Raw genomic sequence first — 27,213 nt, forward strand, 5'->3', positions numbered from 1 at the left:
GCTGTTCAATATTTTTATTGATGACATGGATGAGGGAATTGAGTCCTCCATTAGTAAATTTGCAGAGGACACCAAGCTGGGAGCATGTGCTGATCTGTTGGAAGGTAGGAGGGCTCTGCAGAGAGACCTGGAACTGTTGGTGGATGGGTGGAATCCAATGGGATGAAGTTTAATAGGTCCAAGTGTTGAGTCCTGCATTTTGGCCACAATAACCCTGTGCAGTGTCACAGGCTGGGGATGGTGTGGCTGGACAGTGCCCAGGCAGAAAGGGAGCTGGGGGTGCTGGTTGACAGCAGCTGGACATGAGCCAGCAGTGTGCCCTGGGGGCCAAGAAGGCCAATGGCCCCTGGCCTGGATCAGGAATGGTGTGGCCAGCAGGAGCAGGGAGGTCATTCTGTCCCTGCACTGGGCACTGGTGAGGCCACACCTGGAGTGCTGTGTCCAGTTCTGACCCCTCAGTTTGGGAAGGACGCTGAGACCCCTGAGTGCTTCCAGAGGAGACAACGAGGCTGGTGAGGGGCCTGGAACACAAACCCTGTGAGGAATAGCTGAGGGAGCTGGGGGTGTTTAGCCTGGAGAAAAGGAGACTCAGAGTGACCTCATCACTCTCTACAACTCCCTGAAAGCTGGCTGTGGTCAGGTGGGGTCGGTCTCCTTCTCCAGGCAGGAACTGACAGAACGAGAGGACAGAGTCTTAAGCTGTGCCAAGGGAAATAGAGGTTGGATATTAGGAAAAAGTTTTTAGGGAAAGGGTGATAAAGTACTGGAATGGTCTGGCCAGGGAGGTGGTGGAGTCACCATCCCTGGATGTGTTTAAAAAAAGATTGGATGTGGCACTTGGTGCCATGGTTTAGTTGAGGTGTTAGGGCTGGGTTGGACTTGATCTTGGATGTCTCTTCCAACCTAGGGATTCTGTAATCAAGCATTTTGAGTCAGAAAATATGAAATGCAGTTTGGTGTGCAAGCTTTCTTCATAGAAGGTAATGTGTGTGTGCATTATGAATGTCTTTGAATTACACTTAACAAATACAATGTTTTCAAGAGTCTTGTCTTGTTCAGTGCTCACAGTGGATGCACAAGTAGGGGAGAATAAGGCTGAAGAGATACTCTTAATTTGCAGTGAACCAGAAATTAAGTAATTAATAATCATATATTTGAATACATGGGTCTATTTTCTAATCACTTGTTCTGTTCTCATTTAGGTTGCTCTTCACAGCAATAAAGACCCCATAATTTTCTCCATAACTGAAATCAAACAGATATAAAAATTACTTATATGTGGTTTATATGAGGAAGTCATCCACTGTAAAGATGAAATTTCAAGACATCAAAGATCCAGTAGAGCTTTATATATCGACGTTTCAGTGCCCTGATGGTAAGCCAATGATGTTTTATTGCTCCCAGCCTGAATTTGGCTGCTCTCTGCTTCAGTCCTTTTGGTCCTTACTGGTAGATTAAAGAACTATGACAAATCCTTCCGAGTAAACACTAACACGCCATAATCAAACCACTTCTCCTTTCCCGAGCTCTGCTGACATGAATGGAGCGCAGACATCAGTTTCGTACGGCGACGCAGGTTGTCCAGTCTAACCATGACCTTCCTTGGTCCTCGTTTAACTCTTCCGCCCTGAGCAGAGTTTGAGAGAGGCACCGGCTTCCCCCTCCCTCGGGGCACCCGCGCCGCGCCTCCCTTTCCCTCTGTCCCTGTCCCGACACCAGCGGGGTGTCCCCGCGGCCGGCGGGCGCTGAGCGGAGCGGAGGCAGCGGGCGGCTCTCCCCTCGCTCCCACTCGCCAGGATGCGCAGGGGTCACGGCCCAGCCGCCCCTCGGTGCCTGCCCGCCGCAGGAGCACTGCCCGCGGGCGGGTGGCCGCAGGAGGGGGCGAGGTCGGGCGGTGCCGCGGGGAGCCCCGGCCCCGCCTCTGCCCGGGCGGGGCGGCGGTGGCCGAGCGTCCGCGGCGGCGGAGCGGGCAGGGCAGGGCACGGCCGAGGGGCGAAGCCGCTGCCGCCCGAGGGGCCGAGAGCGGTGAAGCAGCAGCGAGGGGCCGCTGGCGGAGAAGTGCCCGGGTAGCGGCTCCCTTGTCATCGCGTGTCCCTCCCGTCCCCGAGGCAGCGGCGGGGAAGGCGACCCGGGAAGATGGTGACCGTGGTGACGAAGCTGGTGCACTACCTGCACCTGAGGTAAGGGCGGGCGAGCGCGGCCGCGGCGCTGCTCCTCCGGCCGGGCGCGACACCCAGGAGGGACCCGCGGTGCGGTGCGGGTGGCAGTGGCAGTGGCGGGGCTGTCACCGCGGCCGGGAGCCTGTCCTGGCCCGGCCGAGCGCTCCCGCCCCGCTCCGCTCCCCTCCGCGTCCGGCTCTTGGCAGCCGCTCCCCTCCGCGCTTCCAGCGGCTCCGCGGGACAGCAGGGCGCGTTTGTGGAAAACGCCCGTCATCAGCCTCAAGTCTGAAAAGTCGGTGTCCCTACAGCATCGTGTAGTGTAATTACAGTAGCATGGATTAGACAAATTGTATATTTAGCCTTTTTTTTTTTATTATTTTATTTTTTAATACGGCTTCTGTCAGGATGCATTACTAAGCCGTTTTTCCCAGCATCATCTATTCTAATGAGAATTTAGCCGGCAGATACAACATTTGTGCACTGAGTGAGGAAAAGCAAAAAAGTGTGCACTTCTGGTAATGTTCCACTTGTGTTTTGTTGAATCACTGTTTCTCCCCGTGTATGAACACTTGATGTGAATCAAAAGAGTTGATCGAAAACTTAAATAACACGTATCAAGAATTGCAAACAGAAATTTAATTTCTGAACGTAATGATATTTTAGTGTAGCATTTTCACATAAGGCTGCTCCAAGAGTTGATTTCATTATCAAATTATTTTTCAAGTTAGCCATAGGAATGAGTAGAAAAAAGGGCAATCAATTGTACTGTAACTTTTTATTGGTATGGTTTAAGACTTGATTCCTGGAATACTTGCAGTCTGTAGATATTTTTTAAACACTATTGAAATAACAATACTTTGAAATGAATTGCATGAGAGAAATATATAACATCACCAGTTTTACCTGTTTTTTTTAACTGCTACAATTATTAAACTTATTCTGTAAGTCTGACCAAAATCACAGCTCTAATTTTATAAATGTATGTGGTTTTATACCATGTTACTTTGCTGGGCAAATAGAGAAGGAAGTCAAGAAGGAAAAACCCCTGCCAATTCCTTACTCCTGCCTCTCTTCTGTTGTTCTCCTCTAATAGTTGTCATTTGTTTAGAGGAATAGTCCTGCTGGTTTTGAACCAGAGCTTCATGGCTATATTTGCTTTATAAACATCTGACTAAAAATAAAAAATCTCAGCCTCAAACACTTTATAATATAAAGGGAATTAAGCAACAGCAATTAGTGCAGACAGCTGAATGAATGCAGCAAAGTGAAAAAGTTCCTTACCCAATGACAGCCTGATCACTGTCAAGTATTTTGTAGATAACATGAGAAAAGATGCAAAAAGGCTGACAATTTCAATAAACTTTAAGAATGCTCTTTTCACACTGGATGAGCTTCAAGGCATTGAGAAGGAGTGAAAAGCATACCTGAAAATTTGATAAATGCCTGGTCAGTGCCCTAGCTGAAGACAGAGTTAGAGTAGTTTAGTACTGGGTGAAAGAAGTCAATAAAATTAGGGAAGATGTTAAGAAGTCAATTAATTTTCTTTTATATGAGAAGTAGGGCTGTTGGAGATATGGCTGAAAAGGGATGCAGTAAATGCAACATTTGAAAAACTGAAGGCTATTAGTCCTAAATGAACATGAGTAAGGATAAATTTCCATTGGTCAGTGCTAAACAAGAGCATAGATACTTCACTGAGTATTACTGGAGTGGTAAATAGTGGCAGTATCTGACAGGATATAAATTAGCAAAAGGTGTTCCCTAAAACCAGTACCCATCAGCAGGACAGGAAGATTTGCATGTTTGGTCATCTTTACTGAGTCTGTAGTGAGTGTGGATTGATTTTAGCAAGATCATGTCATACTTTTTTCCCCATTTATGTCACAAAATCATGATAGATAGGGGATGGATGTTTCAGTCAATATCAGTCAGACATAAAAAAACTATTATTAGGTATTACCAGGTGCTTATTATTTGCCTCCTTTAGTAAGTGACCAGCAATATAAAAATGAATCCAGAAAACAGGATTGTAGAAATGAGTGTATAGATATGAAATTGTCTGACATATTCTTGAAATACTATGATTATTCCTGGTTAAATAATTTTAGTAGGTTTCTGGATACCACGCCATAATATTTATTTTATGATTCATGAGAATGGAAGTATGAAACCAATGAAAACCAATTAACAGCAAGGAACCAAAAAAAATTAGCTGTCAGACTGAGTTAAGAATAGTCAGGTAGCTGCTGTGATGGGAAGATGCTTCTCATCAGCATTATGTCTTTTTCTCACCCTAGGCAGAAATGCTAAGGGTAAGTTGTAACTCCTGTATTCTGTGTAAATTCTTAATCATTGAGTCCATTAATTTAATTTTAAGGTTCTGCCACAGTTAAATGAATAACTACTATGCTAATATATATTAAGAAAAAATATTTAAATATTAAAAATTGTACTTCATAAATTTCTAAGAAAATAATTTGTGACAAGATTAGACTATGACAGTAAAATAGTACACTGGGCAGCCCAAAGAATTACTATAATCAAATCCTTAGAGAATAGTAACTATGCCCTTAATTCAGGTCTTACTGAGAAGTAGATAATTTATTCAAATCACTTTAGGACTTGCACAGTCAGCAGAAATGTGGACATCATAGGAACCTATCTTTGAATTTGATGCCTTGCAAAGCACAGGATCCTAAAGCTGCAGGAATAATGCTAGAATCTTGTGCACTATCCAGCTGCTCCAAAAAGTCCCCTTTTGAAAATCAGAAGTAAATATGCTGAAATGAAATGTTCATAATGCTAGAAGAAACCATGTAGCAGTTCTTGATATCTTATACTTACTTCAGTTAATTACCTTTCACAGAGCATGGTTCTGTACCATTTAAACCCCATTCTGCTGAGTCATAAACTTCTGATTAGTTTCAGTCAGGCAAAAAGCAGACTCACTAATGGGAATGGATCAGCCAAGAAATTAATTGTAAAAATACTAAATTAGGTTCTCAGCAAGGTGAGATGCTTTCATATAAATATACTTAATGTAATTATCTCTGTATAAGTAAAGATTGTGCACCAAGTGAGAGCAAAGCAGTGCACACAAAAAAAGAAATGAGCAGTGATTCTTGAGAACAACAAACAAAGGAGATGGCAGCAGATAGAGCAGTTTGCAATGACAACACCAGGCAACACAAGCAAACTGAAGACAAAGATGCAGACTTATGAATGTAAGACATTCATGAGAAGAGTGAACATTTGATGCTACCAAGGAGATTTCCACAGTAAATTGTATTGCAGAAATTCAAATTGAAGCATGGCTGGTGTAGCTCATTTTAGGAAATGCAAATTCTTAAGGTACACATGCAGAAAAGTGCAATCCCAGGCTTAAAATGTTATTTTGGAAGTTCAGGTTTTTTTATCAAATAATTATTAGTTTTCACAACCTGTCTCTGAAAGTGGTCACATGAAATACAATAGGATTTTTAGCTGAAGCAGCAACTAATAAGACTATTTTGGAGCTGTCATGAGATTCCTGCTTTTTTATATGAAATACTTATATCTTTAAAAAGTTTTCCAGTAAATCAAAGAAACTTCTCCAGACACTGTCAGTTATATCTTACTTCATCCCTCTGATTCCAATACCTTTACACTCACCAAAAGCTCTCACATAGGTTGTGCAGCTTTGGAATGTAAGCAAACTTAACAAAAATGCATGGTTTGGGTCTGCATGGTTTAAGATGTGGCTGAATCCTGCCTGAGCAATGTTTCTAACTGGCCTGGCACATTTTTCCTAATGGAGCTTCAGTTCAAGAAGTTTGGACACTGTACTGATGCTACTCCAACACCTCAGCATGTGGTGGTGCATGGTTTTTTTGAGGAAGGAGCACCTTTCCTTATCCTCCCTCCTGAGAGGATGAAGAAGGAGAGGAAGGAACACCTTGTGCTTAGAGGTCCAGCAGAGGTTGAAGCTGTTGTTACAAAAACACACAGTCTGGACCTCTTTGTTCAGCATCCCTGGCTACCATCCTAGGGCAAAGGGTTTCCCTGTGGATTTTTTTCAGAAGTTTCATGTTTCTCTTAGAGCATCCCAGGGAACTGTGATGATTTTTGGGCTTGATACTACTGTGGCCATCTCTGATGGTCAAGTAAAGGGCACAGGGTTCTGCTGAGTGCTGCAGGTGAGGTTAGAGCACAGGTATTATTTTATGGCTCCTTATGCTCTTGCAGTAGCATACAAATGGTCTGCATGGACTGTTGGCTGGTCTTTCATTCTTACCAGCCCCTCCTCTCCCATAAAGCTTCAAACAGTTTTCATATTGGGACACACAGTCCTGAAGTAATGTTGTTGACTTCTGAAGTTCTTGAATTCCTTTTCTTTTAGAAGCTTAATGTCTCCTTAATGTATTTTTTTTAATATCTAATGTAGCCACGCTCTATTGTTCCTTATACCCTGGTGTAGGAACAAAAGACATAAAGATGCCAGGTTAAAAAGAACTTTCTGTCTCTCTGAGTGCTACCTTGTGGCTTGTAAAAAAGCTACTGTGTTTAATCCACTTCATGAGCATACTGAGCTTTTTAAAAGATTAGGCTGTTTGTCCTTCTTGATAGGTGTGCTGGAACCATTCTCCTCTGGAAATTTAGAAACTAATTTCTAATTTCCTACCTACAGTTGCCAGTGGAAAGTTTCTACATATGTCTTTGTATTGACATTGTCCGTGAAAAGAGATTGATTTTCCCACCCAAGATATATAAGTTCATGAGTACTCACAAACAGGAATTTTATTATTGCTTCTTAGCTGCTCATGCTGAGTTGATTCTGCTCTTTTCCATGTAGCTGTCCACAACTGGCCACATCTTTCTCGATTATGAGTGATTGGAAGTGACATTACAATTTTACTTAATGAATGCCTGTGATAGTAAGTCTCCTATCTAGCCTGATATAGCTAGATGTACACAGAACCACTCATACCTTTTTATTGCTGTATAACACTATGTTTGGTGTTTGCCTTATGACAAATTAGTATCTGTCACTTCCAAGCCCCCTGGCTTATGGCATAAAATGTAGTTATTAAATCTATTAAATTCATGCAGTTGTGTATGATTTTCTATTTTTTCAGTCCTTTCATTTATCAGTTTTTTCTGTATAATACCCAGGACTTCCTTTAAATTGATATCCTTAATTTTTTAATATCAGTAAATTTCACATTCTTCTTTCTGCGCCAAAGTTGTGAATGAAAATATCAAATAATAAGATCATTAGAAGGGAAACCAGAGAAATTTTAATAGGAAGACTCCCCCAATTTATTGGTTTGTTTTTCAGTGTAATGTATTGCTGTCTTTTTTCAGATAAGCCTTTCCCTTGTTTACAACTTGCACTGTTCCCACTCTCCTGTTTGTTTAGCTCTGTATGTAGTTATAATCCTTATGTGTTCCAGTATCAAATGCAATACTGAAGGCCATATAGGGTAGGTCTCCTGCAGCCCCAACTCCTTAATATAAGATATTTTATTATTAAAATCTCTATTTACCTTGGTAAAGGTAAAGAATGCTTTGTATTTTATCCCAGTTCTCCATTTTCTGCCACATCTCAAAATATGCTTTTCTTTGAAGCTCTTAAAGAAAGACTTGCACACTGTCAAGCTCAGAGTAATAGGTGTAAAGTTGCCAGTTTGTCAGTTTTTCTCTTTCTGAGTTATATTTGTTGTGTTATATTGACATTCTCTGGTAATATGCCATCACTTGAGCTGATAGATTATTGTAATCACTTACTATTGAATTCATAGGGAAATTATTTCAATATCTGGGACAGATGATTATCTGTTCTGCCTGTCTTAATTTTACCAAACCTTAAAAACTTTGCTTCTTGCTTGAATACAAGGTAGTATTATCCACAGATTTTCTGGACTAGTCTGTCAGATTTTCAGGCTTTTGCTGTCATTATTGTGACAGAATATTGAGTCAGGAAGTTTTGGGATGGCCATGCCAACATTATCTTTGACTTCATTCTAACTGTGCAGCAACTTCATTGCCATTAAATTTCTCGTTTTCTCTGTACTGTCAAAGAATACTATACATAATTTAGTTTATATTGTTAGGTGTCAAGACCTGTGACCTGTCAGGAGCCTGCTTGACATTTGGCAATTTTTACTTTATCCCTACATATCTGACTTTTAAGATAGAATTTTCTTGCCATCTCCTGCTGTTCCTCCCTTGTGAGAGCTCTCGGGACTTCTGAACAATGAACCAATATGATTTTGCAGAAAGCTATTTATTGTTTACATGATACACTTATTTATTCATTCTAAAACTACTGTTCACACGAACACCCATCTTTTCATTGGTGCCCTTATCTTGTCCATGTGCTCTGCATGCACTCCTCAGGGAACAGGACTGCTTACAGTCCAGGTGTTCAACTGTCCTCTGTTATCTGGCTCTTGTTTTCTTGCTTTTCAGCTTCTTTTTTCTTATTTTTAGAACAGCATATGTCTCAGCAACCTTGAGAAATTCCAGAGGGTCTGATAAGAAACTCTACAGACAGTTTGGCTGGTGCATATTATGGCCCAAGCTGTTCAGATGCATTGCTCCACTCCCTCCCCACTTCTTTCTTGTAGACTTTTTACTCATACTTTATACAGTGTTTAGATAAATCCATTTCTTTTCTCAGCTGAAGATGCTGCACACTTGTCAGTGATCTTTATGGAGCTCCCAACCCTTTTCCTTCAGAAGATACTGAATATCTGAGAAACCTGTGGTGAGGCTGTGGAATAGTGAACTCAAGGTCTTTAGGCTTGGGAATAATCTGTGTATAAGCCTGAACTCTTATTTTTATTTAAAACTGACATGCAAAGAAAAAAGCATGCAGTCAGCAAAATGCTATTAGTAACTACATGCTATTTAAAGTTGTCAGTTCAGCTCATTTTGACTAAAAAAGATTACAAAATTATTGTATTTCCAGCTCTGCAAAGAAGTCACACTCTTTCATTAGCACTTTTGGCTCAAGAAGATATTTGTTCATCAGTGCTTTGAAATGGCTTAAACCACTTTCTGACCAATCTATGATAAATCACAAAAAATTTCTCAGAGTGAATTAAGAGCTTCAACCCAGAAGTTTTCCCTCAACTGAATTTAATTAGATCTTTGACTAGAGGCCATCACTGGTGTTTTGTTATAATTTATCAGAGCCCCAGGAACATGCCCAGGGACACTCATCATTTCAGCTTCTCACCAGGCTTGCCAGATGCAATAGAAAGGAAGAGAGACGCTTGTACTGTTTGGAGGCAGAAGGTGACCTTGGGCACCAAGGAGAAGGATGGTTGGCAGATATTTCCCAGACAGCATCTACTGTCTTTGATGCTACTGTCAAACCAGGCATGGCCTTGGCTGGGTAGCCCATGTGGTGGCTGTTCCACTGGAAAGGAGATGGCTGCAGTAACTGTGAGCTTGTTTTCCTCATTCTCTTAGGGAGTACAACAGTACGTGTGGCATACACATACCCCTTCATTCCCTCACTCTTCCTCCTCAGATGCTTATTTCCTTCAGTTCTTCCTGACATATCTTGGCAAAACTGACTGCAGTAAGGATTGAAAAGCCTAATATTACCTTTCTTTTTTTTTTTTTTTCCTTTTTTTTTTCTTTTTTTTCTCCTGCAAGAGTGATCATTAGAATCAATGGATACTTGATTACTATCATGTAATAAGTATAATTTTTATCAGCCTCATTCCTCCATTGTACTTTCAAAACTTCCTTCATAATCTCTTGATTAAAAAAAGAAGCCAGTGTAGCCATCAAAGTCCATCAGGTTGAAGGGAAGGGTTGCATCCCTTCAATAATTTTTCTTTCTGCACCACAAAGATCAAAATGAGAAACAGTGCTGTATAAAGTAAGATTTGAGATGTCAGAAATGTAAAGCAAGAGCAGTGAAAATTAATAGAAAGTCAACTCAAGAAAATAATATAGACAAGCACATTTTACTTACTAGAAGCCAGCAACCCAGAAAGAGCTTTTAGGCACTATGTGTCTCAATGAGATGCAGAAATTTAATCAGGACATTTTGTGGACTTAAGCAATGATATGGCAAGAACTTAGTGACTTTGAGAAAAAACAGGATATAGTTGCAGTTGTAAAAAATGTTCTTCCTAGGGAGCATAGTAACAAATAGTGATAACAAAGAAATGCATGCCAATACCATTAAAAATGTCCACGTTGATTGAAAAGCAGAATACAAGAAAAAGCAAAAAAGGGGCCAAGAATGACATTTGGAGGCAAACTCAACACAAAGATGTCCAGCAGAAATGAAGTAGTGATAGGCATTCAATAAATTTAATGTTTTTAAGAACAGAAATGGTAATTACTTCATGTACGCTGAAAAATAAGCTTGAAGTCAAGACACATATCATCAACTAAAAATTCTGCTTATTTCTTGCTTGCATCAAGTCTGGACTAAGTTTTTTTTCTTATTGTATTTGATTCTGCTCTCAGAGCTGGAATGTCTGTAGCTAGTGAAGTGGTGAGTATCCTCATACTTGTGACAAGGACATGCATTGACATCATGGACTTTATCACAATTTCTGAGATAAAATCAAATGGCCTAGGGATTTACACAAAGTAATGAGAGCCAGACCTACATTCTCTTGTTTACAGATATCTTTACCTTCATTTCCTTTCTGCAGAATTGACATTTCCTCTAGCAATAATGAGAGAATCCCTCCCCTTCTCTACAGGTGGAAACCAACCCCTATAGTCCAAGTTATAATGCTGTCCAATTTTTAAGGTTTTCTCCAAACCCCAGGTTTGGGGACACTACAGCAAAGGGTGGGTGCAGGAAGAGAACTGTTCTATCATGTATTTTTCCTGTAGGAAATTTTAGTTCTGTGAAAAGAATTTTAGTCCTCTCTTTTCTTCCCAGCAGAGAAACATATGGCCCTGCATTTGGTGGCCAGCACTAGCAACAGATTAACATCTCCCATAAATGCTACATTTTGCTATTATGACAGTAAATGCTATTAGACCTGGGCATAATGAGACAAGAGATTTCATAACCACAGAAAAGCACATATTCTCTACAAATTAGGTACATGGTATTGATTTATAATTACCTATATAAGACAGAATGGTTTATATCTCCAGTAATCTTTAAAGGCTACCATCTGTCTCTAGACAAACTTAAGAAGGAAACTTAATTTGGATAAAAACCTGCTCGGATAGTTAATTCAGTTAAGGGATCAATTTCTAATAAAATTGAAGGATTGGGCTGTGTGATAATCCTTTGAACTACCTGCAGCAGCAAATTCATCCTCAGCTTTTCTTCCCCACAGTGCCACACTGGCTCTCAGCTTTATGGTAAGTCAGGAAAAGGTGATTTACCCAGTAAGGTAAATAAAAACTGACTGAAACAAAATTGAAAGAATTTTAAAACTACTGCTGTTGTAATATTAATAAAAGCAGTAAAACTCATCAAAACATAGATGATAATAAAAGAATGTTAAAATATGTAGTAGTGATATAATGTAAGTAGATGTTGCTAAGATTCTTTTAAAAATAAGAATTATGAATGCATGCACATGTACATGTACTTGCTAGAAATGGGATCAACAAAGGCCTTCAATGTTATTGGACAGACAGATATGAAATGAGGACAGAACAGAGGTATTTAAGTAAATATCACTTTGAAATGTCTTAGTTGTTTCCATGCAATGAGCTGCTTGGTATTTACTGACTCCCCCTGCACTCTCTGCCCTTAGCAACTTCCCTTGAACTCTCTCATGCAGCAGAGTATAAGGTCCAGATCAATTTGATAAATAGGAAATCATAATTTGCTGTTTATGATAGATTTAAGTGTGGTAAGGGATGTTATGTTTTCTTTCAAGGTGTCTTTAGAGCTAATGTAGAGACACTGTTTTAATGTTCTCGGCTCGATGGTGTTGGCAATTTAATGCTTTACATCGGATTTGTAAATCCTTCATGACATTTTTATTAAAGGAAATATTACTTCATCTACTACACTGCTAACAACAGCATTTAGTTTCCCTAGGTAAGTGAGAAGTTCAGGCCAGTGTCAGAGCTTAGCTACATTAGCCATTTGTGGTAAAAGAAAAGCCTCTATTAATGCTTATGCACTAGGATTAAGATGACTTGAATGCTGTAATCCTTCCTGTTCCACTATTGGCATCGTGCTGCCATCTGACAACAGCTATTTCCTTCTTAATCTGACAGAAAAAAATGTTGGTAGATTGTTGCTTGCACCATTAAAAGCTCAGTTGTTCCATTTTATGTTTTAGTAAATATGAACAGTGTTTCATAATAAAACCCTCTTTATGTATCCATGTGTTACATATAGCACAGTCTTGTTTACTTTTGTCCTCTGCTTTAGTAAGTACCTGAAGAGCTGACAGACATTGTTCTGCACCAGCATTTTATTTTTAGTTCTGTAGTTAGGAAGAATGGGATCCAAAACTTGTCATGAGGAAAAAACCCGGGCATTTGGGGCACATAAGAAAAATGAGTAAGCACTGCATGTCATGGGACTTTGTAATCACCACTCTTGGCAGAAGGCCAAACATGGAGTTCATAGAGCCTTTTGAGGCTACTGGAGCTGGAGGGTCCTGCCTTGGAACTGGATATCAGGCTGACATCTCTGCACTTCCTGACAGCTGCTACTTTCAAGATGCACAAATACATTTGCCTCATCTATTCCCTGAGCTTCAAATTGTGGGGGTACTTAGGTGGATCTTGGAGTTCCAAAACTAATCCATGAGAGTCTGGTTTGAACACTGTTGGATCACAGTCCCATTATAGGTGCAGGTTTAACTGACAGCTACTGGTATGCCCACATATATTGAATACATTTGGTATTGGACATAAAAGTTTGCTAAATGACAAAGTATTCCTTGACAGCAGAAAACTGAGGATTTGTATTTTTCTTTTTTTAAACACAAAAATCTCCTTCTGAGTTGGTGATGCACAGAATAGTGACCACTGCTGGCTGTGAAGTTGGAAAATTTAATTAAAGATCCTGTCCTTTATGTGTGTTTTCTGAGTTTAGCTTGGGAACACAATGGAATTCAGACATGGATAAAGAGAAGGAAAAAAAGAGTTGCATTAAAAATCAGGCAAATAATTCTGTACGTTTCAAAACTATAAACTTTATTATAATTTCAGATTAAATCCTTTGAATAGAAAACACAGATGTCAATATTTACAAGAACAATGGAAGCTACAGAAGGCAGCTGATTTGCACCCACTGTTACCCATCACTGTGTGTAGGTATGCTGTAAATCAACTCAGGGGTACAAGTATCTTTAATACACAGGAAAAGGGGAAAGGATTGTGTGAGTGTCAGATTAGGAACTGTTCTGCTCTGATCCAGACAATTATAGCAAACAATTCTAATTATTGATGGCAGAAATACTCAAAGTCATGTCAGAATTTCCAGCAGCGGAAATCTCAGCTTCTGGGAAAAATGGATTTATGTCCAAAGTTTCCTAAAATGCACCTTCTCTAGCCCAGTAGCTGTTGAGGGAAGTGAAAGCAAAGCTGTTATCTATTTTGCAAAACACAAAATATTGCTAATAGCAGGAAAAATGGTTCTGCTTTTCTGTCTACTCTTCTTATCAGGTATGCACTCTGACAAAATAAAATTCCTTAATGTTGGTGGTTGATGGTTCCTCAGGCTGGAACACCCACCCCATGAACTGGCTGTACAGAGACTGAATTTCTCACTCATTTCTGGAATCAAGCTCTGGAATTTGTGCAATTGAATTAATTTGTAATTCAGAGGATCTTTGAACCTGCTCCTATATTAGCTAAGAGCTATGCTGAGATTGTTAACTTAGCAAATCATTTGGTTCTGCAGTTCTCCTTTGTGTTAGCTGCTTCCAGTAATGAGACTTCATATGCAAATACAAATAGCTGGAGCAAAGTAAAAATCTCTAGGTCTTAACAGATAAAATTAAATATTGCAGGTATTTTCATGACACTGCAGAATGTATGAATAGTGATCAAGTGTTTAGGAATGAAATGGAAGGAAACAAAATATGGAATTCTCTGCTAATATTAAAGATCTGCTGTGTAAACTGTATTTAACACCATCTTCAAACAGATGAGTTCTTGGGAGTATTCTCAAGGGGATTTGTTTTATTTGCTCCATCTATCTTGGTTTAATCTGAAGTAAATGAAGTTTATTTAAAATTCATTCTTAGGTTTCAGTCCTACTGACTCAAACATAACACCAAAACCAAACAATCAGCGAGACAGTCTTTGGGCATCAGTATGAGCTGCATTATGAGCTCTGGCGATGCCTTCAAGTGTAATTTTTCAAAGGACATGGATCTGATAATATATACTCATATTTTACAGTCAGAACTGATTTTTTTTATGAAGTCTTCTAATCCAGAGGTGTTCTAAATATTTTTACATTTTGCTGTAGGAAAATGCATTTGACAGATTTTATTCATTAACTCAAAATATCACTGAGAAATTCAGAGTGATGAAGATGTCTTTCTGTTTATCCACTGACATTTTTGATACTTACATTTTCAATCAGGGCATTAACACAACAGTTTCTCTGACTAAAGTGCACTGTTAAAATTTAAAGGCATGTTTATTTTGTGAATACATAATTCACTGAATTAAGATAACACTGAACATCCACTATGAGCAGGGAAGATGGCTTGCAATTTAGAAAGGGGCCTGTGTTCTGCAGATAAGTACACTGTCAGTGTTACTCTGTGTTTAAAATGTTTCAGCTACAGGGGTTAGAGTTGAAGAATTGCTTCATTTCTGCAATGCTGGAGGAGGACAACCTGTACATTACAAAATCCATGACTGGGAATGTGTTCCTGAGAATTACTTGTGACAGCTGCATGTTAAATGTGGTCCAAATTTCCTTGAAAGGTGATGGTTTTAAATCTAATCAGGAAATTGTATCCTCATAAAGTTCAACAAATTCAATCTTTAATTAAATAGAATGTGTTACTTTGAAAAAAAAAAATAATTAAATAATGCTGTATAAAAAAGATACTTTTTTCTAGTGTCCTATATATTGAATAATAATTTCTATTTTTTGTCATTTGCATGCATTTCCATTACTTTCATTGTTGCACAGAGCAAGAATTATTTTGAATTATGGCCTATTTGAATATAAAATTAGCTCTACTGATTTAGACAGAAAGTCCATCTCCTTGGTATCCTACTTATTTAAAAGACACCCATAAAAGAGTTTTAAAGAAGGGGCAATATTCTCAATATTTTCACCAGCTTGCAGCCATATGCTGCCAGGCAATGCCTGAGCCAGATATTCTTTCTGTGTATTTAGCAATAGTCCATGGATATATTTTCCACAAACATGTCTGGTCTTGCTGAGAACTCGTGTAATCTTTTAGCTTCACCAGCATCCTGTGGCAAGCAATAACTCTGAGTAATGACACATTATGTGAAATGCCACCCCCTTCAGTTTGTTTTGAATCGGTTTCTTAATTGTAGTTACTGTTAAATTCCCTTAGTGGTGCTGCTGGAAGAGACAGTGAACAATCCATCGATACAACTCTTTTTTTCCTCCTTTGAGGTTTGTATCTCAGCAATTTAGTTCCCAGTCTTCACCTGCAGACCACCTCCTATGCTCTCTATGAGTGTTTGGTGGCTATTAAATATTGATCCTATGATTACAAGTAGCCTGCAGTCAAATCACTAGGATTACTTGGATGAGCAAGGCATATTCAACTAAATCCTGAATTTAAAATGGTATTTAATATAGTTTAAATCTGAATATTGTTTAAATATAAACATAGCTTCTGTTATATTGTATTTGGATGTTTTGGACAATCAGCCTCTAAACAGAAAACCTGATATGACTGTACAATTTAGGCCAATACTTATTTTATTATTGATGCACATTGTTTGCTTCACTAAGAATATGTTACGCCAAAAGAGTTGGCTGTGTACTTTTATGACTTAAAAGTTTTTCTGACATACACCAAGCATAGTACAGTAAAAGCGTACAGTAAAAGCTCTTGATTTGTAAATATATTCCCAGTATTCTTCTGTACTATAAAATATGTCTATAATTTAAGAATAGTACTTAATCATCTTTTTCAACATTTCTGTACTTTCGGACCCTAAACCTGAATAATACAAAATCCAGTAGATGTGGATCCTTGCAAAGCAACTGTGATGAAGCTTTATTTTAAAATTTTGGCCATGCTTTTCATTAAAGTACTTATCTGCAGCCAAGAGAATAGGAAATTAGGTTGACTAAAATAGCTACAATAATCTGAACCGAACAGTTAAAAGTAGGGAATTCTGCTGATTAAAGCAGGTACTTGAAACATGGCAACATCCTAAAGTTATAACTATTCCACAGCTTGTTGGCAACTAAAAAATTATGTACCTGCTTCAAGGGGAAAAACAACATTCCAGTTTTGCCTATGTGAATAGTACATTAAGCAGCACTTAAGATATTTTAAACTATTATGGTTATATATGGTAATATATATTTCTCTATAATGTTGCAGCACACATTATACATTGGGCTGATTCCTTGAAAAAATATCTTCCTGTGATTACTCTAATGAAATGCACTTTGGATAGATAATAACCTGGTGCTTCCACCTGATGCTAGCCAAATAGGTAACTCTGAAATTGGGGCTAGGAAAAAGCAAAATCTTCAGTTTGAAAACTGCTCCTATGAGGATCTGCTCTTAGAGTAACAATAATCTTTTATAGCAGTTTTTGTCCTCATTTTTAGTGATGATCGAAAGCAACTGAAGGGAAAAAAACAAGTGAAAAAAAAAAAGTGGTGGATATGCAGCTTTTTTTCCCTTAGCTGTTTATTCATGGCCAGGATCCACAAAACCATCAGAGAAACATGTGGTATTTGTGCTGTTGCTTTGGTAAAACTAAAACTAAGAGGTATCTGAAGGTTCAGTGGCTAAAGATTAATTTTTCTAATTCTTGGAAGTGCTTTTTTTGGCTTTTCTGCTCTTAAAAACTAGCCTATTTCAGTGAGATGTGGATTTTTAGAAACCACAGCTATACTAGGAAAAGCCCTACTGTGGCTGCAATAGAAAAACACTTTACATTGCTACAGCCACCTAAATACCTGAACAGGTAACATTAAATGTTACAAGTCCTCTTATATTGAAAAAAATAATCTACGCTAGTATGTTTTCTCTGTACCCATTCTGCAAGAGTCCAACTGGCAAAATAAAAGTGTAGAAGGCCATAGTGAGAAAGCTTCCATTCAAAAAATCTCCTAATTCCTTTGGGATGTGCTCAAAACTTGGGTACTGTTGACAAGTTCCCAGCCTGAACTGTAAATATCTTTCTGAACATGAAAGGGAGAGGGAGCTGACACCTCCCTCCTTTTGGTGGGAGCTGTACAAGGAATAACTGTACACCAATTCTTGTGGGATTTCACACTGCTGTTCCATTCTCCTGTCTGTTCTGGGTTTTTTTATCTGAAAGAGAGTGCTCTAATTTTTAACCATAGTGCTACTTCTTTAAAGACCTCTCTGGTACTAAGAATGATGTTGAAATAAATCAGAAAGGGATCTGAGCAAAAAATGCAAAAAGAAAGCAGAATGAGGAAATACTGGTTGTCCTATGTTCATCCCCAAATGAAACAAAAAACCCAACAAACAAACGAACCACAAGGAAAAAGCAATTTAAATACTTAAAATTGAAAACCTCTTATGAATCCAAAACGCAAACAGCAAACAATTCACTCCTGCATCTATTTATTTGTTGCTCAGAAGAGAATTTACAAGCTCAAAGCCAGGCTGGTGAACCATCCAGCTCCAGCATCACTGGGCATGGGGACTGAAGTCTTGGTAGGAGCTAACCTGGTGCCTGTTTCTCCTGCATCACCTCAGAGATGAGTGTAAAGGAGTCCAAGTGTTGCAGCAGATGCTGAGCTTGCAGGACAGGAACTAGGGGCTGAAATATTAGTCCAGGAAAGTCAGAAGAGGCTTAATCTCTGACTCTGGTGGGGTCATAATTTTGCTGCATGTGCTCTGGCAGCAGAAAAGCTGCAGTATTCTACTGCCCTGACATTTTTAACTGCATTTCCCAAATCTTTTCAGCCTTTGATGAAGTAAGGCTACCTTCTTCACAAACACTGATGATCTCAGCTATGGAACAATAACTTCTTCTTCTACGATTTAGGCATTTACCTTATAGTTTATCAAATTGCCTTTTGTCTATTTATCGATCCTTATCATCTGTTGCCATAAGAAGAGAACCTTGAACAATCTATGATAATGCCTATTAGGCAATTAGAAAATTTGGAATGCTGATCATTATATATCTGCATAAATGGCAATGAGGGAGAAAAAAACATTTCTATAGTAGTTGAAGTTTGCTTGTTTGTGGCCTGTGTGCTGGTTTTGCCATGCTTCTGGTTTGTCCTTCACCTTGCAGCTTCAGAAAAGCAAAACATGAACAATAGGATTTTCATATGAGTACTATTTTATTGTTCCTAACCAGCTAAGCCTAAAGAAAGCTATGATATTTATCAATAGCACTTATGATCCTGAGAAAATTGTAAAGACTTCTGTAGTGGAGGTACTTGTGTATAGTTGAAGCTTTTGTACATCAGCCAGCAGGTGATGAAAAATCCTACAGATGATTATCCTCTTGTACTTCTGTAAGATGTTCCAAAACACAGGTAAAATAATTAGGTTCTAAATTCTCTCAAGAATAAAAGAATTAATGGTATTAGAGGTATCTTCTTTGTAATATTTTCTACCAAATTTCATTGTCATTCTTGCTCACATACAAGGTGAGTCCCCTTCTCAATGAGAATTTGGGAAATATTTGAATTACTAAAAGTGCTCCCTTCTAGTATCTCAGTTTTAAAGATGGTAGAAAATGTTCTTGGAAAAAGTGGTGAAACCAGAAGTTTATACAGCTGATTTACTATACTGGGATTGTTCAAATGCTTAATTACTGACAAAGAGATGTTAGTCTGTCTGGAAATTATGTGTCCCTTCAAAAAGGTTACTTTTCATTAACACAGATGCAATCTTCTCTTTATATACTGCCTCTGTCTCATTCACAGTACATAAAGTAGTACAACACTGTCTTCAATGGTCAAGAAAGGATAGGAAAGAGATGCTTTAAAATATATTTTAAATAATATTTTGAATAATTTGTCCCATGATAAGAGATAGGTGGAGTCATCTAAATTCTGAGATGGAAATATTACTGACCAGATTATAGTGCCTTCTGCCAATTTGTTTTTATATTTAGTAAAAAATACTCTGCTCAAAGGAGGTGATTGTCCCACTCTGCTCTGCACTGGTGAGGCCTCACCTTGGACACTGTGTGCAGTTTTGGGCACCACAATATAAAAAAAGATACTAAGCTATAAGAGAGCATCCAACAGAGAGCTAGGAGGATGGTGAAGGGCTGTGAAGGGAAGCTGTATGATGAGGGCCAAGGTCACTTGGTCTGTTCAGCCTGGAGAAGAGGAGACTGAGGGAAGACCTCGTTGTGGTCTGCAACATGTCCATGAGGGGAAGAGAAGGGGCAGGCCCTGATCTCTTTCTTCTTTCTGGTCATCAGTGACAGGACCTGAGGGAATGGCCAGAAGCTGAATCAGGGGAGGTTTAGGTTAGGTATCAGGAAAAAGTTTTCACCCAGAGGGTGGCTGAGGACTAAACAGGCTCCCCAGGGAAAGGGGGAGATAGTGTATAAGGGATAGTGTTCCCTGACTCTGGGAACTGCTTTCTGTCCCTGAGAGAAATGCATTCTTCCATGATGCAAGTTAGTAGCTCTGCTCCCATTGATTTTCAAGTGCCAAAATGTAAGCAAGGGCAGCCAAGAGCTGCAGATGGTCTTTCTCATCAAAGACCAAACACCAATGCAGCTGTACATTGTTACTGCTCACTCTGACCCCACTTCCCTATGGCAGCCATATGGCTTGGAACCATTCCCTGGGTACTCTTCCGTCTTGCAGGATACACGTGTGCATCCTACTGCAAACCACCCCCACTTCTCTGGATGGTTTTGTGTCATTCACTACTGTTCTGATATTGCTTGTGACCGTATTAATTTCTCCCAGTGAACCTATAATTATCTTGGATAGATTGAAATTTCAGGAGACTTGATCATAGATGTCCCCATGATATTTATGTTTACATATACATAAATTTGCATTGCTTTCCACATATGCATCCTCATTTAAAAGTTACTTCAGCTTCCCTCTTTTTTCCCCCCCCTTTCTGGACATATGGTGAACAGCATTGTACATAGCGTGAGTTATTAAATAGTAAAATACTACAGTAAATCAAAGTAAATCTAACCACTATAACATAAATACAGTTTTTTAGCGGTGAATATCTTCCAAGTGAACTGCAAGTGTTATGTTTTTCCTGCAGAAACTACACTGTAATATCTTGATGTAGGCAAATGTTCAAGTTTAACCTTCTGTAACTCCAGCAATTGCTTCCAAAATACACAGCCGTGGTAGTATATTCTTGCCTTGTAATTCTGCAGCTCTCCCTGAACCTTGCTCTACAAACCTATCACAATTTCTTTGCAAGCAAAGATGAGTAAATTAGTGCAAATGTATTAAATCTAGTCACTTGTGACTGTCACAAATGTACCCTTAGAGGACTGAAGCCCTAAAGGCTACAGATATGACACTGTTTAAAATTATTTGTGACTTGCGTATGTGGCTAAGCATCAGCCTAGAGATACTCATGAATTTTATAGTTATTGCTTAGAACATGGTACTACAGAATAGCTGTAATAGTGTTGTGAGTTTTTGTTGGTATATGACTGGTATTTTTTCCAGCTTTCTAACTGTCTTTCAGCCAAAAAGAAACAAAACCTCAAATATTTATTTATTATGCAAATTTTTGCACAAGTATTCATGCTAATTTTCCTTGTAGTTGTTACTCATGAGAGTTACTTTTGAATATCTATGAAGAATAAATAAAAAGCATCAGAAGAACAGTCATAAAGAATCTGTTTTTTCTTACAGCTTATAATTTTTTTGGTTCAAAATTTGCCCAATCCTTGTTACAATAATGTTTCCAATTTCAAATATCATATACTTACATTCATTTAAAAAAAAAATCGCAAGTGCTAAATGTCATTGTCAGAGCTATTTTATACAAAAGATGTCAAAAAAGAAATTGGTTGTATGAAATTAACCTGGTAAGCTCATGAAATAGACAAGACAAGCAAGAATGTGGGAACTTCCATTCCTTTCTGATTTGTCTACGATACTTACAAACACAATTTTAAAAGATATTGTCTCATTAAGATGGTATATCTTAAACTGCAATTTGGACCTCACATGTGGTTAAAGTATGGTGGCCTTCTTTTGGATTGTAAATTTCTGGAAAATGCTGTTCTGAGTTGATATGAGCCATTTTTAAAAATCCATATTCAACTCAGAAGATTGTTTCCGTTCAAAACAGCAAAAATAAGACTGACTTCTTGAAATACTCTGTATTAAGAGTGGCTGAATTTGATTGCAGTATAAAATGTGAAAGAAACACTTTTCTAATACTTGTTTGGGATGAAAGAAGATGCAAAATGAATATTTTTGTCTGTAAGAAAGAACTAAGAATATTTTTCATTGTGTTAACTTGGAGTTTTACTGGGTATTCTTCAACTCTTAAAGACAAGTGGTTTTCTTTCTCACAGCCCATGACTCACTCAATTGTTCCTTTCTTTGTTCTGAAGCATTTCTCCTCAGCACATAATGACATTTCTGGATAGCTCTGGCTTGCTCAGCTTAGGATTGTGTCACAGTTTTCATGAGCTTTTCTGACTGACTAAACTCTCCTTCTTTGTGGCTGCTCTGTTTTATTTCACCAGATGTTTTTGTGCTACAACTTCAGCTGTGATCAAATCTGCAGGCAACAGCAAAATTAGAAGGGTAAGGAAGAGAAGAGCTCCCAGTCAATGTGCCGACTGACTTAGCTAACACGTGTGGGAGACAGCATAGTTTCAACTTCCAGATTCAGACTGAAAAAAACTATCCCAGACCCTGCTGAAGCCTGATCTAAGATGGGGGGTGGGGATTGTGGCAACTGACACAGACCCTGAACCCGAGCAATGGATACAGCCTTTCTGTAAAGCAACAAATCATGTTTATTTCCAAGTATGTTCTTTGCACTTGCCAGCACCCCCTCTATCTTTGTTGATGAAACTGCAGCTGATGAGTTCATCAGTTGTTACATCCCAAATACTGGAGACAGAGGTCTATTTCCTGACCTAAAGAAGAAGAGAGGCAGGGGGGTTGTTAGCTACTGGAGTCTTCTCCACTCCTGCCTCTTTAGTGGTTTGGTGTTGGTTGCAATGCCCAAGAAAAGAGACAAACCCAGGATTTTTGGCTGTCATGACAGCAGCCTCTCAACAGCAGAATAAATACCCCTTCCATTCAGAAGCACAGTACATATCCCTGAGAAGACATTTCAGAAGGAGCTCTCTCTCTGTGCTTTTATGTGCAAGCCAGTCAGCAGGTCTGCTCCAAATGTATAAGACAATGCATGATGTTCAGATCAGTCTCACCAATGTGAGAAGCAGCCATGTGAAAAGCTGACGTTTTCCACAATACTGTGCCTGTGAGATAGTTAAGGTAAGTATCTGTGATATACAAGGTCCCAGTTGCTCTACAGAGTTCAGGGTCCTTATACTCAAGAAAGATCAGTTCAAATTGAAACAGGCGCAGAAAGAGTCAACAAAGAGTCAAGAGGATGGAAGATCTCCCTCTGAAAGACAACCAGAAGTGTGTTTAACTCAGATGAAAAATCTTTTTTAAGGGTTTTACAGCTGCCTAGTATAAATGTAAAACATGATTGAAGAGAAAAATGAGATACCATTCTCCAAACTTTTTATCTATCTTTATTTCATATTCATATGCTAGTAGAGTGTATCTACCTCTGTAGTGAATCCATTCAGTGTGCACTACATTTAGGTAATACTTTGGGAGAATTAAGAGGGGGAAAGGTGATTGTATTCTGAAATTACAACAACCTTTTCATGACTAGTGGCATATGTGAAGTAATGATTTATAAAATCAAAGTTGTATCGGAAGTAGTTCAAGAAGAAAGGGGTCATTCAGAGTTACCAATGAAAATCCCTTAGTCTCCAACACTCATGCTGACTTCCCCCTTCCCAAAGTGGCATGAAACATCAGTTGTGGCATTCAGTTTTCCCTGAAAGTCCTATACCTCATGTGGAGATGCTATAAAGTGCACTAGATTTATCATCTGTTCTCTATGCCTGTGGATGCCATTTTATCCTTATTAATTCATGCACCAAATGAAAGTAAATCTAGTGATGTAATGCGAAATAATTTTATGCATATTTTGATACCTTTCAATGTAATTTAACAGATGGTGAATAATCCTCATAAATAGCTAGATATTATTAGCCCTGTTATATGGATTCCCTGTTACAGGGAAAAGGAAGCAAGGATTAATATGAGGGTTTGTGCAAGGTCACACTACGAATAGACATGGATAAATTACTTCTACAGAAACAGATATACCTCTCTGGGTAAAATTCAGCAGCTGTCTGACCATGAGCAAAACATAAGGCAATGAGAACCTCAGCTGCTCAGTCCCTGTGCTGTGATTTACATAAGGTAAGCAGATGGGCAAGATCTGAATTTCTCCAGAGAAAGCATTCAAGAAAAACCAAACAGGATAAAATAGAATAAATTCACGTGCTCATTAGTCTTCATACGGATAATCTCAAAAGCAGCACTGGTAGTTACTATTTCACCTTTTGCAAAGTCATGGAATTAAAAATTACCGAGGCTGCCACCAGAGAGCACCAGATACATTTTAGAGCAACTCACAAGAAAAGTGAACAACCTAAGAACTGTTACTCCTTTTTCTTTCTTTCTGTCTTTTTTTTTTTTTTTTTTTTTGTTATGGGAAACAAATCAGCTCTTTAAATATGTGTGTGGAGGGCAGTGAGGAAGAAGGTGAAGACTCAGAAAGCTAGGAAGGTGTCACTGTTTTCTGTGTACTCGTGTGACTTCATCCCCACCTTTGCCATTCAGGGCTGTGTAAGATGATCTGAAACAGCTCCTACATATCATTACTGTACATTTTGAAATACTGACTCCTCCACATTGTGTATGCCATATGGTGCACACTGTAACGGAACATTGCATCTTCCATATTTTGAAGGGCAACATAAAAGTATTAAAGGTGAACTTTACCAGACAGATGTGCACATCTGCATGTGACCTACTCGTGCAGTCAGCCTTTCTAATCAGTGGAAATAAATGGACAATTCTGACACAGGTTTCTTCTTTATTTGCTAAAGTGGAGGTCTAACATAGGACAGAGGATTTTACCCTCTAAAAGATCATTTCTTTCATGGACATCCATGAAATGGATGTAAATGGAATGTAAAATCAGTTGCATAATCCTGGACATCAAGAGTTAAGTACCTGTAATCTACATTTGTATTATTCCTAGCATTGATTATTAAAAGCTGCAGAACACTCTTCACGTGTGTTGTTGTTTAGGTAGTGGAGCGCAGCAATACATGAAATGCGAAGGTTAATAAGGGGTAGATTTCATCTTACAGTACACAAACAACATTCCATTTCATGCACTTTCTGGCTTCTGGCTGGAACCATGGAAATATAATTTGGACAATGGAAGCGCTGCCATTTTATTTCAGTGTGAATTAGGTGAGTGAGCTGGTGAGACATTTTCTGCTCAGTTTAAAACCCATCTGAACAAATGCTGGAATAGAAGGGAAAGGTTGAAACTGTCCTGCATTATTGTATGAAAAATATGCTTTAAAAGTCCACTTTTACTTTAGCACTGCAGTGGTTGTCTCTGGTTGTCTCTCAAATGCTCTTGGACAGGGGGATTTCTAGACCTCAGCAGGAACAAATCCATCTACTGCCATTGAAGTCAGCCTGTGAATTTAAATTTTTCAGCTGACCTGTTACTATTTCCTCTAGCCAATTTTTCTCAGTGGGTTGCATTTTTAACTGCTGATAATTAACATATCATTAGGAACTGGAATGTGAAAAATCACCTAACATATTCAAAAAGAATTATCCTATATTTATATTAAAATATGAAAAACAGTGTGATTAATTTTTTTATTTGTGAAAATTTTAGAAATGAAAATAAATCAGTCTGCAGTGGAGAGTCAAAAGCACGTGTTGAACACATGCATATTCAAACCCTGTAAAGCAGTGATGAAGGATGGCACTGCTGAGAAGTTCTCTTTTTAGCAGTTGTTTTGCAAAGAGAACACTAAGCATGAGAACCCTGCATGGACTGCTTGGCTTTGGTGACTGACTTGACTATATTGAGCGTAAGGGCAGTGCATGACATCTTAATCTAAATATTTAAATTCTTTGAAGGAGTTTTGGATTCTGTAGCAAGACAGACTGATTTGTAATCTCCTTTCTCAATATCCTCCTTTTAGCACATAAACCTATAAGCCTCAAATGGTGCAATTTTAGATGCCTGCTTTCTCTTTGAAACCACCATCCCTTCTCCTGTCTCTATCTGCCTATGTGAAAAGTCCCTCTCCCAATGTTTTAAAATCCTCTTTAAGGTACTGGAAGGCCTAAATGAGGTCTCCCCAAAGCTTTCTCTATGAACAACCTTACTGTCCAAATAAGTATGCCTGGACCTTATTAAGAACTGAAAACTCAGGAATTAATGACTATTTAGTCAGAGTTAGGCAGAAGATATACTAGTGAAAGGAATAGTGATATTTCTGTCAGTTTACAGCAATAATACACCTGTAGGTCAAAGTTGTCTATCTGTGTCTTTTGTAAATTTGTGTAAATTTGGAATCATTTAATCAAAGAAAACCTTGCTGGTGTAATGCTGTCATAACAGGACCGGATTTGTTCCTATCAAGTAGAGGAAAAGGTGTGTCTAGAGTTAGCTCCTAAATTCACTTCTATGTTTGTAGTGCATCATAATAAAGACAGACATAAGAAGGGTATCAATATCTCTTACGGTTTTATCACTAATTTAAACCCTAGTCTCATTTTTAATTGGACTTTTTTTCTTGCTCCTTTTCTCACTTTCCTTGTTACTTACTTATAAAAGCTTTCTTAAGTTTTCTTCTTATTCTTCCATTTAGTGGTACAAACTCATTCTGGGTTTTGCCTTTCTTAATCTCCCCCCTCCCCCTCCCAAACAAGGCAGGTTCTTCCCCACTCCCTTTGCAGCAAAATTGTCTTTTGAGCATCCCCTAGTGATGCCACATTGACTACATCTTGTTTCTGCATTTTTCTTTCTAAGGGAGGCTGCAGCATGTTGTGGTGTGCCTTAATTATGATGTGTTTTAAGATGCTTATCAAAGAAAAAAGCAGTTTACATTTTTGTTTTTATAGCACCTAATATATATTTAGTTTGGGCAAAGGGCTTTGGAAAGCACTTATAAGACATGGAATGTCTAAATGTTTGACTTTTGTTTCTGTTTTATTTTAGTTATTTTTTTTAAAGGGAGTTTTATAACTAAGTGGGGTATTTGGCATGCAACCAGTTAGCTGAAGCTTTAAACAAGGCCAGGTCCTAAGGACCCTAGTATTTATGTTTAGTTTTTCTGGTTTAGTTTAAAAGAAAAAAAAAAAGGGTCCTTCAGAAAATGATTTTGCATTCTGCACATGCTGTTTAACAATTAACCACATGTGCATTTAAAGAAAGAGCTAAATGCACCAGCAGATAGGAGTGCAAACATACGTTAATAGGATGTTTTCTCACCACGTGCTGATGTATTTCCAACATGAGCTGTGAAAACAGAAGTCTTGTTTGCATGCTTGTGTGAGAAGTTAGGCTAATTTTTGCCTTTCGGGCACAGCCTGAGATGTATGGAGAGCGGAATACCTTAGTAGTGGGAGTACAGGAAAACATTTCCACAGTGCTAAGTTTTGCAGTGGTTTCATGTCCTTGTTTTTGTGAGTGTGTAGGTACATGCAGACAATTTGTCTCAGTGCTCTGGGTGCACACTGCTGGTTAAACTGTTGAAACTATAGTACTAAGCTGTTGCTGAAGCTGCACTGAAGCTGTGCCTTCTCTTTTTCCCATTCCCTTTGCAGAAGAAC

General features: G+C 38.6%; 1 protein-coding gene across 1 annotated transcript in view; it reads left to right on the forward strand.

Moving 5' to 3' along the window:
• The first annotated feature begins 2,075 nt into the window (after positions 1–2,075).
• ARHGAP18 (Rho GTPase activating protein 18) overlaps positions 2,076–27,213 on the forward strand; it is a 96,489-nt gene continuing 71,351 nt past the window's right edge. Inside the window, exon 1 of the mRNA XM_015623009.3 lies at positions 2,076–2,180. Within this exon, the coding sequence (XP_015478495.1) occupies positions 2,137–2,180 (44 nt within the window). The 5' untranslated portion in view covers positions 2,076–2,136. The remainder of the gene's footprint in view (positions 2,181–27,213) is intronic.

Source organism: Parus major, chromosome 3 (genome assembly GCF_001522545.3).
Source record: "Parus major isolate Abel chromosome 3, Parus_major1.1, whole genome shotgun sequence".
Classification (NCBI taxonomy): Eukaryota; Metazoa; Chordata; class Aves; order Passeriformes; family Paridae; genus Parus; species Parus major.